At 38.8% G+C, this 12,500-nt stretch overlaps 1 protein-coding gene across 2 annotated transcripts in view; it reads right to left on the bottom strand.

Moving 5' to 3' along the window:
- LOC138019323 (inhibitor of nuclear factor kappa-B kinase subunit alpha-like) overlaps nucleotides 1-12,500 on the bottom strand; it is a 46,638-nt gene that overhangs the window by 5,829 nt on the left and 28,309 nt on the right. For both annotated transcript variants that reach the window (XM_068866069.1, XM_068866070.1), the window contains exons 13-22: nucleotides 11,863-11,995; nucleotides 10,842-10,938; nucleotides 10,457-10,488; nucleotides 9,861-9,952; nucleotides 7,614-7,715; nucleotides 6,253-6,302; nucleotides 5,875-5,933; nucleotides 2,879-2,991; nucleotides 1,877-1,917; nucleotides 1,639-1,738 (exon numbers count right to left, since the gene is read on the bottom strand). In XM_068866069.1, coding sequence (XP_068722170.1) covers nucleotides 1,639-1,738; nucleotides 1,877-1,917; nucleotides 2,879-2,991; nucleotides 5,875-5,933; nucleotides 6,253-6,302; nucleotides 7,614-7,715; nucleotides 9,861-9,952; nucleotides 10,457-10,488; nucleotides 10,842-10,938; nucleotides 11,863-11,995 — 819 coding nt within the window. The remainder of the gene's footprint in view (nucleotides 1-1,638; nucleotides 1,739-1,876; nucleotides 1,918-2,878; nucleotides 2,992-5,874; nucleotides 5,934-6,252; nucleotides 6,303-7,613; nucleotides 7,716-9,860; nucleotides 9,953-10,456; nucleotides 10,489-10,841; nucleotides 10,939-11,862; nucleotides 11,996-12,500) is intronic.

The raw sequence follows: 12,500 nt of genomic DNA, 5'->3' as shown, positions 1-12,500 counted from the left end.
AGTTTTCTGGACCCGGTTGTTCGAAAGCCGAATAGCTTAATCCCGGATTAGTGTAAACTTTTGTTTCAAGTTTTCAATTTTTTGGTGAAAGTTTCTTTTGCATATTTTTGTTTTTCAAGATTGACTTCTTCCAATGTAATTTAGTTCTTCGGAATATCAGCGTTGAACAGCATTTGGCAATAGAGAAATAAACTCCTTGGTTAATTTTTGATCTGGGATTAGTGTTAATCAGCTTTTAAACAACCTGGCCCAGAACGCAAATTAGAAACAAAAACTCACTAACAATAGAACCAAATGCAAATTTAATTTAATTCAATAACAAAGAACGATTTGCACGAGATGCACGAGATGCACGAGTGATTGGCATGGAAACGCCTTTACGCTATCGTTTATTGGTTATACTTCCACATGTGAAATAGCTGTACGCCATTCTGATTGGCTGTAAAAGCCTTTTCCACATGTGAAATTTGTACAAATGAGCTTTAAGGAATAAAATTCTCATGTTATGTGTAATAAAAATGTATATATTTAAAGTGCGGGTAATGGACGAAAGAGAAAAGTCGGTGATAGTCGCACTCACATGGGCAATTTAAGCAATTGTCTCTGAGTTATAGACACCAGAAAAATTCAGGTGGCTTCCAAGGGGTTCGAACCCGTGACCTCTGCGATGCAGGTGCAATGCCTTACCAACTGAGTTATGATGCCAGTCAGTTGGGAGCAGGTTAATAGGCCATTTCCGAGTTCTGGCCTGCCTCATCTTCAAAGCGAGTCTAAGTGCGAAGTTTTTGTGAGGGTAATCAGTTCTACCACAAACCCATAAGGGTTGAAACGTGCAACGCGCGTTCACAGCTTCCGAATATTCAGTGCGAACTAATTGGTTGAATGTTTCAGTGCTAAGTACCATATTTGGAAACCCGTCGCTCTTGTTGTTCCAAATATGGTACTTAGCAAATTGAATATTCGGAAGCTTGTTTCCCAGCACACAAGGGGCCGTTACACGTTTCAACCCTAATGGGTTTCTGGTTCTACTTTACATATGAATAAAAACTAATTTTCATAACAAAAACTTCGCACTTAGACTCGTTTGAAGATGAGGCAGGCCAGAACTCGGAAATGGCCTATTGACCATATTCGTATTCTCAGTATTGGACTAGAACTAACTTGCAATGGAGGCCAATGTGGAAAAGTCTTTTAAAATGCAAATACTCTTTGATATAGTGCCCCGTATTAGCCTCCATGGCAAGCTAGTTCCAGTCCAATACTGAGAATACGATAATTTATGGTCTATTTGTTGGGCTCATGTGAACAAATACTCCAGAATCGCAGAGGTCATGAGGCAACTATATGACGCGTCACATATTGAAACTGTGACATTTATTTTCCATCATATTAATAAACCAAACTTGGGTTGATACCTTAGTCTAAAAAGGAGTTTTCGGCACAAATCGCAGGGTCGCTTTGTATATGAATGCTATTTAAACTTGGCTCCTTTAGTAGGCTCCTTTTATCCTTCTGTCATTTCACGCAACGCAAAATACTATGATATTTTTCTGAGGCTTATTTTCCTCCCATGTTCCATGTACACATGTTCGTTTTGTGTCATTTAACCTTAATACATTAATCGTGTCCCCTATTCACCTGAGGCGGCCAAGTATATCCTTGTGAAGCTTTTCTTTCTGAGCAAGGAATTGTAAAACTATAGCCACCATCTTTTGAGAATCCGCTGGCCGTCGATCGCCTGAAAAAAAAGAGTTAAAATTCCAGTTGATTCTTATTGGTTTGTACAGACATAGTTTACAACAGTCAAATTGGCGTCACAAACTAAGAAGAAAAGTAAGAAAATACATTATTCACTGAGAATCAGGAAATTTGGAACCTTGTCTCAAATCTTCGAACAGCTGAACAGCATTCTTATACCTAGCAAAAGATAAAAGGGTATATATAAAAATTTCAATGGCACACTGCAGGACTCTCAACCATTTTCGCACCAAAATGTAAATTTTAAAATAACAAAACCAAAAGACCTGCAAATTGACGAAATATATCTTTTTCTTACTTCCAAATAAATCTAAATACCTTCGTGCACAACCGGAAAGTGCGTGTGCACGAGCTTGTAAAAAATTTAAAGGAAGCCTTTTTCGAATGATCCGCTTGTTCCAAATGCTTTTGAAGCAAGATAATAACGGTAAGTTCGTGACACTTGGGAGATCTGATATTAGAGCGAAGCGGTAGAAACAGAGGAAATTTCTAACGTGGCCTAGCAAAGAGGGCGCATTTTTTGTACGCCGAGGGTTATCCAGAAGTTCTTCGAAGTTCAAACCCGGCCTGTTCTGGAAAGCAACGTGTTTTTTAAATAAATACGATACTAACTACTTATCAAACGAGAGCGAGGTCTTTGCGGGAAAACTCCTAAACAGATGCCTTTCAAGGTCGAAGTTTGAGGTTTTCCTGAAGGACCTGACGTTTGAAGTCAAGAAGTTGTTTGTTATTTGGCTTTATAATTGATTCAAGGGGAAGAGATCACTTCACATTCGGTAGGCGAGCTGCTATCAGTTCAATCATCGTTTCAAACCGCAAAAGTGAAGGGATACATTGTCAAAAAATATCCTTATTTTTGTGACAAATGGCATGATAAATTTCGCCGACATTCTCAGGAATCAAGGAACAAACGCCAAACGCCATTGAGTCCAGAACTTTACCGATGGAATTACGTTTAGTTTTGTCGATAGACTAATCATAACTCGTAATCGGTCCGTAAGTAAATAATGCGCTACCCTTCAGCCAATTAGGGCGCTCGTTATACCAGCCTTTCATGCCTTTCAGGCGGGTCTGAATGAGTTCTTAGCCCTGCCAAACAACCTGTGCTAGAGTTACGTACATCTCATCCAGTTTAGATTTGACTTGTAACGCAGTTGTGGATGGACTCTTTTGTAGCTCGACCACTTTACTCTGCAGAGTCGATGCTGAATTTCGTAATGTTAGAACATCGTTCTGAAAACAAATTTACACCAAAGTTTTCGTGATACATAGGTGTAAAAAATTAGTCAATTACTTAAAAAGAAAAAAAAGATGAAAATATAGCCTGTAAACAGGTTTTCCATTGGCGCGCCTTCAAGAGGAATTCGGGATTACTATCTTTTGACAACACATTGAACCGAACAAGTCCGATCTTACCCCCAAAAGAAGGACCGTTCCACAGGCTACTGGAAACAGGACTTCAGTACTTCATTGTACTAAACAAAAACAACTAATATGCCAGAACAAAGTTTTTCAACTGATAACGATGACATTAATTATAAAGTCGAAAAGAGAATTACTTTGTTTAGAAAGAATAACGTTTTCAGTGAGAAAAGCTCCTTACTCAAAGAATAAACTTCCTTTGTATTATTTTGCTCAGCGCTGGGATTAATTCTCCATTAATAACGTTACTTCTTTAATCAAGAAGAGACTTTCTTTAAAGAATGGAGGCCTTCCAGCGGCAAACAGCAAACCGCCAAGAATAAACTTCCTTAGTCAAAAGAAAAAACTACTCTTCAAAGAAATAATCAATGATATTTACCAAAGACTCACCCCTCACGTGAAAGTTGTTTTCAGGGAGGTCCTGCATGCGATCGAATTGGAATTTAGAAATGTTGGTTTTTGAGGAGAGGGAAAACCTAAGAACCCGGAGAAAAACCTCTCGGAGCAGAATACAGAACCAACAACAAACTTAACTCACATATGGCCACGAGTCCGGAATCAAACCCCGAACACATTGGTGGGAGGCGAGTGACATCACCACTACGCCATCCCTGCTCCATACTCTTATTTTGTCATGTATGATATCTGAATTAGTATGGGTAAACAAATGGCAACGAGTGAAAATTGGGAATAATTTCAAGCGCGTTTTGTCTAAAGTCAAATAATTTCCCTCGCCTAAAGGGTCGGGAAATGATTTGATTTTGGACAAAAAGCAAGTGAAATTATTCCCTAATTTCACGAGTATACCGTTTGATTAGCTATTAATATCATGGGTTTACAAACTACGTTCATAAGATGCGGGTTTCTTCAAACCTGGACGCCATTTTGGCACTGCTGGAAACGTTGCCAAGGCAACATTGTAATTTCACAAGTGAATTTATAAATTACTGCTGAAATTACCCGCCAAAATTAAGGAGTAATTTGTCACCCATTTTATTACATGTATAAATAAAGTATAAACTTATTCAATAGGAGATAACCTTCTTCAGTCAAAGAACCTCTCGAGTTATTAGGAGACGCAGAAGTGGACTGTCTCGGTGTCAGTGACGTATTAACCTCTCTATTAGAGAGTTTAAGATTTACGACACGGTCCTCAACGAGACCGCCACAAAACAAGAATATATAACAATTATTCCTTGGATATGAAGTGATAAAATAACCAACGAGCGCGTAGCGCGAGTTGGTTATGATCACTTCATATCCAACAAGGGCGAATGGAATAATTGTTTTAGTAAATTCTCAAACCGGGTTTTGCCGCCGATTTTTATTTCCACAATTTTACAAAGCGTCCGGAAAGAGCATCTTGGCGCACTATTTTCCATATGACGTAAAACTTTGACTATTGGCTCATGGTCGGAGTTTTTTAGCCAATCAAAAAGCTAGAAATGCAATAGTCGGAGCTGAAAATTTACTAATATTTGGTTAAAAGAGGAAAATAATAGTACTTCACGTGCGGCACGCATTTAAGCACTCTCTATGACAACGACGTGAAATCTCCAAATTTGAGGTTTAACGAAAACGCGAGCGTACAAATGCAAAACTTTCATTTAGTAGTTTATCATATCCATAATACATCTTGCTTATCCCCCAAAATCTTGAAGATGTCCCACGAAGTCGAAAACAATGATTATGCACAAGGTGAATTATTGGATTTAAGAAAGTAGAGAATTATATATTTTCACTCTGAAACCGCTCGTACCAGTTTATTCGTAGGATGTTTCGCCCACATTATACGACGTGAACGAGATGAAATAATCGCGAAAGACTTACAACAGAGCAGAGTTATACTTTGAGATGACGTTTTCGCCGACGTCGCGGTCGTAAATCTTAACAGGGAGCTTACGCAAGAACGACGACGACGGTTACGAGAACGCCACAAAACAATGGCCGAGTTTTCACCAGCGGTTTTTAAGGTCCCTTGGCGAGTGACAACCTGAAATCGCGTGAAAACAGTTGCTTTTCCAACTCGCTTAAAGTTAAGCGAAGTTGATACACACTTCCATTCCGAACGACTTGGGGTTATAACGAAATTATTTCAGTAACGGGAAATAATATTTTTAGACGACGTTCTCGTTTGCGGCGTCTTCGTCCTTGCGCAAAAGCTCTCTTAAGTCCCTATTAGCGAGTTTTAGGAAAGACGACGGCTACAGCAAAGGCAACGCCACAAAGCAATAATATGATTGGTTAAAAGAGGGAAACATGACCGTGCTGCACGTGAGTCATGCATTTTAGTACATTTCTTTGCCGTGCTCCACAAAACAACAACGTGAAATCACGAGATTTTAGGTTTTGACAACAACGTGAGCATACAACAATGAACTATTCATTTTCTATTTTTACTTTAAAACAGTTCGTGCCCATCCAGTTACAGGATAGCTTGCCTGTACTGTACAAGGTGAACCGCAAGACGGAATCACCGCCAAATACTTGCGATAGCCGCGCTAAGTTATATTTAGGAGTGACGTTTTCGTTGGCGTTGCCTTTGTTAACTCCCTCTTTTCAACATTTCGTAGTCAATATCGCAAAGCGTCAGTTTGAAATATTCACATGAAGACTTCACAAAAAGCAGTTCATAAAGCAGTTCATAACTAGCTTTCGTAAAACATGAACTTCATGGCAGGAGTTGATACATACATTTTGAAAAGTCTCCACCTTTTTCTGTGCTCTTTTCCATGCGCGAAGTACTTTGTCATCTACAAAAATAGAGAAATTCTAAAGTTATCGAAAGCATGGATCGAGTTGTAAACTCCACAAAAGAAAACGCCGCCAATCAATAACAGAGCAAATTAAAATTTATCCATCTAGACAACAGGCTTGACATTTTCGAGAATTCAAACATTGCATGAAGACAGGGTGTCGCGAGAACAAAGACCCCTAAAACCCTAAGCCTAAAACTCAGACCTAGGCCTGGCTTTTAGGCTTAGTGTCTTAGCGGTCTTTGTTTTCGAGACACCCCATGAAGACATATTTCAAGCATCACAATGAATTGTTCTTCGTATTGTTATCACTCACTTTTCATGAGGCTGACGTTTTCTCCGTAGCATTCTAAATCTAGTTTTAAACTGAAAATAACACAGTATAAAGCAAAATTAGTTTACTTTTCTTTCACTCACATCTCCTACGACTCGGCACCAAGAAACAGGAACATCGCACAATAGCCGGTCTGGATGGATTCGGAGAGTTTGACTTTGATCAAATTCAAGTTAAAGCAAACTTAAGATAGAGCCCCAAGTAACAACCCTCTTTCTCATCTTTAAGCAAAAAAGGGTGTTTACTTGAACTCGTACAGTGAGTGGAGTTTACGAGGATAACATTAAAGTACGTTATTCTCATCGGTTGAAGCAAACTACATATCGATCAAAACAAATTCAATTTAATTAACTCATTCCATGTTTCACACCGAATTTGTGTCCTAGTAAGCAAGATTACGGGATATGAAACTGTAGAATACTGTGCAAAGGAAGTAAAAGAAGGCTGATAAAGGCCAAGGACCTCCAACAGCTCCTCTTCTAATTTGGTTTGTTATATCCCTGCCCCGCGGAAGAGGGATGCATTTTTGTTTCACCTATTCTTCAGTCATCGAAGCCTTCGGTTAATGGAACTTATTCTTATTTACTTTCACGTGATGTATATAAAAAGGGAGCTTAACGCAAGGACGACGCCAACGACTACGGGAACGCCGCAAAACAATGGGCTTAAGGGCTCTGCACGCCCTACACGTGCGTATGGCATTTTGGCACATTTCTTTGCTGCCCTCGTCCTGACAAAGACGTGAATTGACTAAATTTGAGGTTGTGTACCCGACGATACATTTTTAATTCTCTTCCCAAACAACTACACCGTTCATACCAATTTTATTCCTGCAATTTTGATACATACTTTCCATGGGAAATGACTTGGAGAAACTGCGAAATTACTACAAAAACGGGAAATAATCTTTTTTGGCAACTTTCTCGAAGCCGTCGTCGTCTTCGTCGTCCTCAGTTGCGTTGCTCTCTAATAAGTTGCTAAGGAAAGGAGGGCCTGCTTAGAGCGAGTTTCGATCGAGTGTCGTAAAACCAAAACCAATGTAATTACTTTGGCCAATCAAAAAGGACAGAGACAATCCGGTAAACCAATCAAAACTAGAAGTAATTACCTGTAGCCGACACAAAGCGCGGGAAAATGTGCACGCGCGAGTCACGGTTGGTTTTGGTTTCACTTCTGATTGGTGAAAAAGTGGCGCGAGAACTTTGAACCAATCACTGAGTGAAGAAATCATAAACCAAAGCAATTTGCTAATTACTTTCGACACTCAATTGAAAACTGCTCTAGGAATCACAAATGTACAACACACCCTAAACGATAAACTGCAAATTCAATGTGTCTGTTACCTGGAACTGAAAAAATCTACTTTTGCAACAAGTTTGTTGAGTTCTGTCATCAGATCATTCATTAACTGTCCAAGTTTTGAATTCAAATGAAGCAATGAAATCCTGTAATTTCAAATCACAAGGAAGGCGTTATACTATTTTTAACAAAGCCTTATAACAGCCCTGTGGTTTCTGGAAGTCTCCCAGCCAAATATATCTCTTATGTTGGTGCTATTCATTTTAAGTTCTTCTTTTAAATATTCTTTAACATGATGGGTATACCTAGTTATTTATTTGTCTTTGTAATTATTTATGAGGTAAAATTTGAAATACATAAACCTCTATTGGAGCAATTAAGGCTGAATAGTCCATTTCCGAGTTCATGTCTGCCTTTTATTCAAAGGGAGTCTAAATGTGAAAATTAGGGCGCTTTCCATTTGACAGAACTGACCAGCCAGACCGGGCATTTGGAAGGACTTACTCTACAACGCCTCGAATAAACACACTTCGAGGATGTTATATACTCCTCCAGAAGAATGCGAGAAATTATCATGCAGGTGTTCCTTCAAATTGTTGCATTTTCTTTGAAAACTCATGGATATGGCCGGCCAGTCCTGACAAAAGGAAAGCGTCCTTTTGTTGCAAAATGAATTCCCATTTTTTTAGGAATTCCAAACTTTTCCCACATATGCCTATAAACCAAGACTCGAGAAGCTTGGAATTCTTGGGAATTTGTAGGAATTAAAATCTCAATGGGCTTGGAACTCCTAGGAATTCCAAATCGTGTCATTAGCCAGACTGATTCTGTAAGTCCACTGAAATTTTAAGCCATGGTAATAGGACTGAGTGGAGTCCAATTCGATTTGTGATCATACGAGTGGTAACAAAATCGGACGACAGCGCAGCGGGAGTTCAATTTGTTTATCACGAGTATGATTACAGACTAAATTGGACGACAGGAAGTCCTCTTACCGAATAATCATAAAAAATTACAATTTCCGAGAGAAGAAGAAGAGCCAAGTTATGAAAGAAAGGGAAAATTTGCATTAAAGACTGACAAAGGAGGCGTAAATTGTTTAATGTTGCTCTGAAAGGAAGAAAGCCCCAGTTTAGGAGTTTGTACACTGTTTCTCTGGTGGGACTGAAATCAAGGTCGTGATTGGTTGATCTAAACTACAACTCTGAATGTGATTGCCTTATTGAACTGTCCGATAACAACTGGGCAAGTGAATTTGTGGAAAATAGGAGTTATTTAAAGTGCTCCTGTGATCAAAAAAACCACTTCCTTTTTTCCTTCAGATTTTGAAAGTGTGTTTGCTTAACACCTGACTGGCAAAAGTTTCAGCTTTGATTTTTATCCAAAGGCCGTTTACTTTGAGTGTAAATTTTGGATTTTACGGTCCGCCATTACTCACGTTCAAAACTGAACGATTGGACCTCAGACGGTTGGATCCAGGGAAAAGTGACGTCAGAGGCTCACTAGCTTAAAATTTCAGCGTATGAACGCAGCTTATTATATATGCAAAGCGTGAGTTTAGAAGTCTGAAAGCCCAAAACCCCCGTGCTGCATATTAATTCGGCGGCGTACACACGTATTGCATTCTTAAACTAGCGAGCCTTTGACGTCATTTTCTCCTCGATCCAGCTCTCTCAAGAACATAATGTTAGTAATGGCGGACCATTAAATAGGAAAATTACAGTTAAAATAAAGAGGTGAAATCAAGGCTTAAAACGTGGGTCACTTAGTGTTTTGTTAAGATAGTTTTGAAATCCAGAGAAAAATATGACTTGATTTTTTGGTCACAGGGGCACTTTAAACGAATCACAATCGCGGAAATTGTAATTTTTATGATTAGGTGAGAATACCCTGGGCACACTTGGCAGTCTGGCACATAGTACGACTAGTGCCTGATCTCAGATGAATGATTGTGTTGGAGCTCTACCTGTCGTAAGCCCTAAAGAAAGATAGCATGCAGCAATTGAATTTTATGCAGCAATGCAGCAATTGAATTTTATTGTGGTTAATATGACCCTCATTTTGCCCACCCTCAATGAAGGTGAATTTTTCTGGATCAAGGCACATACATAACATAGTAACAATGAGGAACACTTTTAAGGAATATAAAGAGCTGCCAGAAGAGCGCTTTATTACAAATAGCCACAAAGGCAGTTGTGACCATTACACCATTATAGATTCAGCTTGGAACTATCACAGATGTGACACTAGTTTCAGCAACAAAATTGCAGAGGTTGATAATTTGTACTTACTGAGCAGCCCTAAAACCCTCAATTAACAAATGATTAATCCTTCTTTGTTCCCTGCAAAAATTCACTCCAACGGCAAACGCCTTCTTCAGTTCCTGAAAATAAGTTATTTTCACACAAGAGTCGTCTTGCAGTACAATGGAATCATTCTTGTTATTTACACTAACAGAAGCAAATGTGCGCATGAAGACTGACAACTTACATTTCAAATATTTTAAACAGTATTAAAGTGTACTGTGAGCGTGGACAGAGTGAAGAGTTCACATAAATGTTGAGCTGGAATTCCTAATAGCACATTCTTCATTTCCAAACTTTGTCGAGTTAGAATTTGTTTATTGTTTTCTAATAAATCTTCCAAGAGATTTGAAGAACTGAATTTGTGCACTGCATAAACTGCACATTCAGCGCAGGTACTCTATGCACAATTCTGGCTAAAAAAAAATTCACATTTTACTAACAAAGTATGTCCTCAGTAATTGAGGACTATACTCAATATTCTTCCTATCTTAACATAACAGGCAACCTTAATTACTAAAACAGAGCTGATTTCCAAAATGGCATTCACTGATTAGTTCCTTAAGCACCTATTATTGAATTACCTGGTAGGTCATCAAAATGTTAGGCTCAGTGACTGAAACATGAAAAGTAATATAAGTAGGAAGATGATAGGATAACCCATAACAAGACCAACATGAATGAATGGCACCAGCCTTCAGATGTCACCAATAAGATTGTTCACCGTGACTAAATGTTGCTATATGTGTAAGAGTTTGGGCCTCAATAACTTGCAGCAAACTCAGCTTAATTGAAATAGAGAAGTGTGGAAACAGTGACTGAGAAACCCAGAAGGTTAAGGTTTTTTATCTTAATTCTGCTATCCTGCTTTAACTGACGAATTAAGGACAGGGGTGTGGCTCACAGCAAGAAGTAGTGAGCCAAGATGAGTGTCATTTGAGATGTAAAGATGACAAAACTGCATCGTACCCATTCCATGCACCGTTTCTGGCAATGCAAAGATTGGAGGGGATGACATGGGACTGTTGCCCGTAGACATAAGGAACAGAGGAATGTCTTCTTCAACCTTAAAAAATGAAAATAGGAAACAAGTAAGAATTAAGCCAAGTTAACAGATTAGCATCTACAATAGTCTTCTACCACGTTAATACATGAAAATAGGAAACAAGTAAGTATTAACCCCAGCTAACAAACTAGCATCCAAAATAGATTGTGAAACAAACTTACATCCATTGTGGCAATGGATGAATCTGGCATAATTGGGACAACACAACAGCTAAAAATGATCCATATTGTTCTTTTAGGCTGAAATAATCACGTTATTGTACATTCTGATTTTATGAGTAATTTTATGGTATTGCATTAAACCCTTTCATCCTGAACCAGTACCCCTAGACAAGTAAAATCATCTGGCAATCGACAGAGTACGGTAGTAATCTAAGTGTCACTCTTAGGAGGGAAATGCTTAAAGAGGTCAAAGTTTTGTACGTGGACAAGGAAGTTGTTAACTCTTTCACTCCTGAAACGGCACCCATTGACAGGTACAGTACTGTAAAATTGTCTGGCATTAGACTGAGTAAAATCTGTAAGTGTGACCCTTAGACGACTGGGCCAGGTCTAAAGTAAGCTGAGTGTTTAATGCCCAGCTTCTCTTGGTTACATGTTGTCTAATGAAAAGACAACGACAGATGCCTTAACAAAGGAACAATTACTATGATTAACTCCAACCACATGGTTTGAAGCACAGGTTGTTCCATCTTAATCCTGTTGTTCTTGCTTCTCCACAAGGAGATTGACAGTTCAAATATGCATTTAAAATTGACAGGTCTCTTCTGTGGCTGCGTTAAATGCCCCACATGAGAGATAACGTTCTTGCACGAGGGAAAAAGATTTTAAAACTGCACATTGTATTGAAAATGTGGCTAACCACATCATTACTTCAGTGACATATTTACAGCTATTACCTTTCAATTGTAGAATTAACGCTTACCTGATTATTTGTAGCACAGATGTCCATGACAAGAGCTGTTAATTCAAGAGGTTGTCCTGAGACTGCCACTAATTCCTGCTCTTCTTCAGTCACTCCAGTTGCATCAGACAATTTCACTTTTAGGTCCTCAACACTGTGATGAAATATATGACAAACTTACTGTTCACTTAAAATATACTGCCAAAAATCATAAGAGATTTTACTATTACTCCACAGGCAGCCCAAGCTCGGTATGTGACTCTTCTTTGTTCCTATGCAACAGACGATTTATAGAGAAGATTAACTTTGAGCTTTTAAATGCTTTAAGTACTGGTAAGCTGTAAATGTAGAAATAAACTTCACTTGCCTCTATGTACGATTGTCCTCGGCTTTTCTGTGCAATCAGAGCGCAAAGTGTGTCTGTTTTGGACGGGTTTGTGGCTTACAAATTTTGACGATGTCATTGGTTGTCATTTCCCCTCATAAAGCGAAGCAAAGCTGGTGACTCACAGCAATTTCGTCCCACAACACAAAGCAACGGATCAAATCGCCAGAAAAACACCATAGCCTTAAGGGAAGATAAATTTCCTATCACATCAACTCCACGGAACTGCACCGCCATTTTTGGCGGATAAATTCCAAATAATGTTCCGCTTTCT

This window comes from Montipora capricornis, chromosome 10 (assembly GCF_036669925.1).
Source record: "Montipora capricornis isolate CH-2021 chromosome 10, ASM3666992v2, whole genome shotgun sequence".
Lineage (NCBI taxonomy): Eukaryota > Metazoa > Cnidaria > Anthozoa > Scleractinia > Acroporidae > Montipora > Montipora capricornis.
This window is presented reverse-complemented; position numbering and strand designations above follow the sequence as displayed.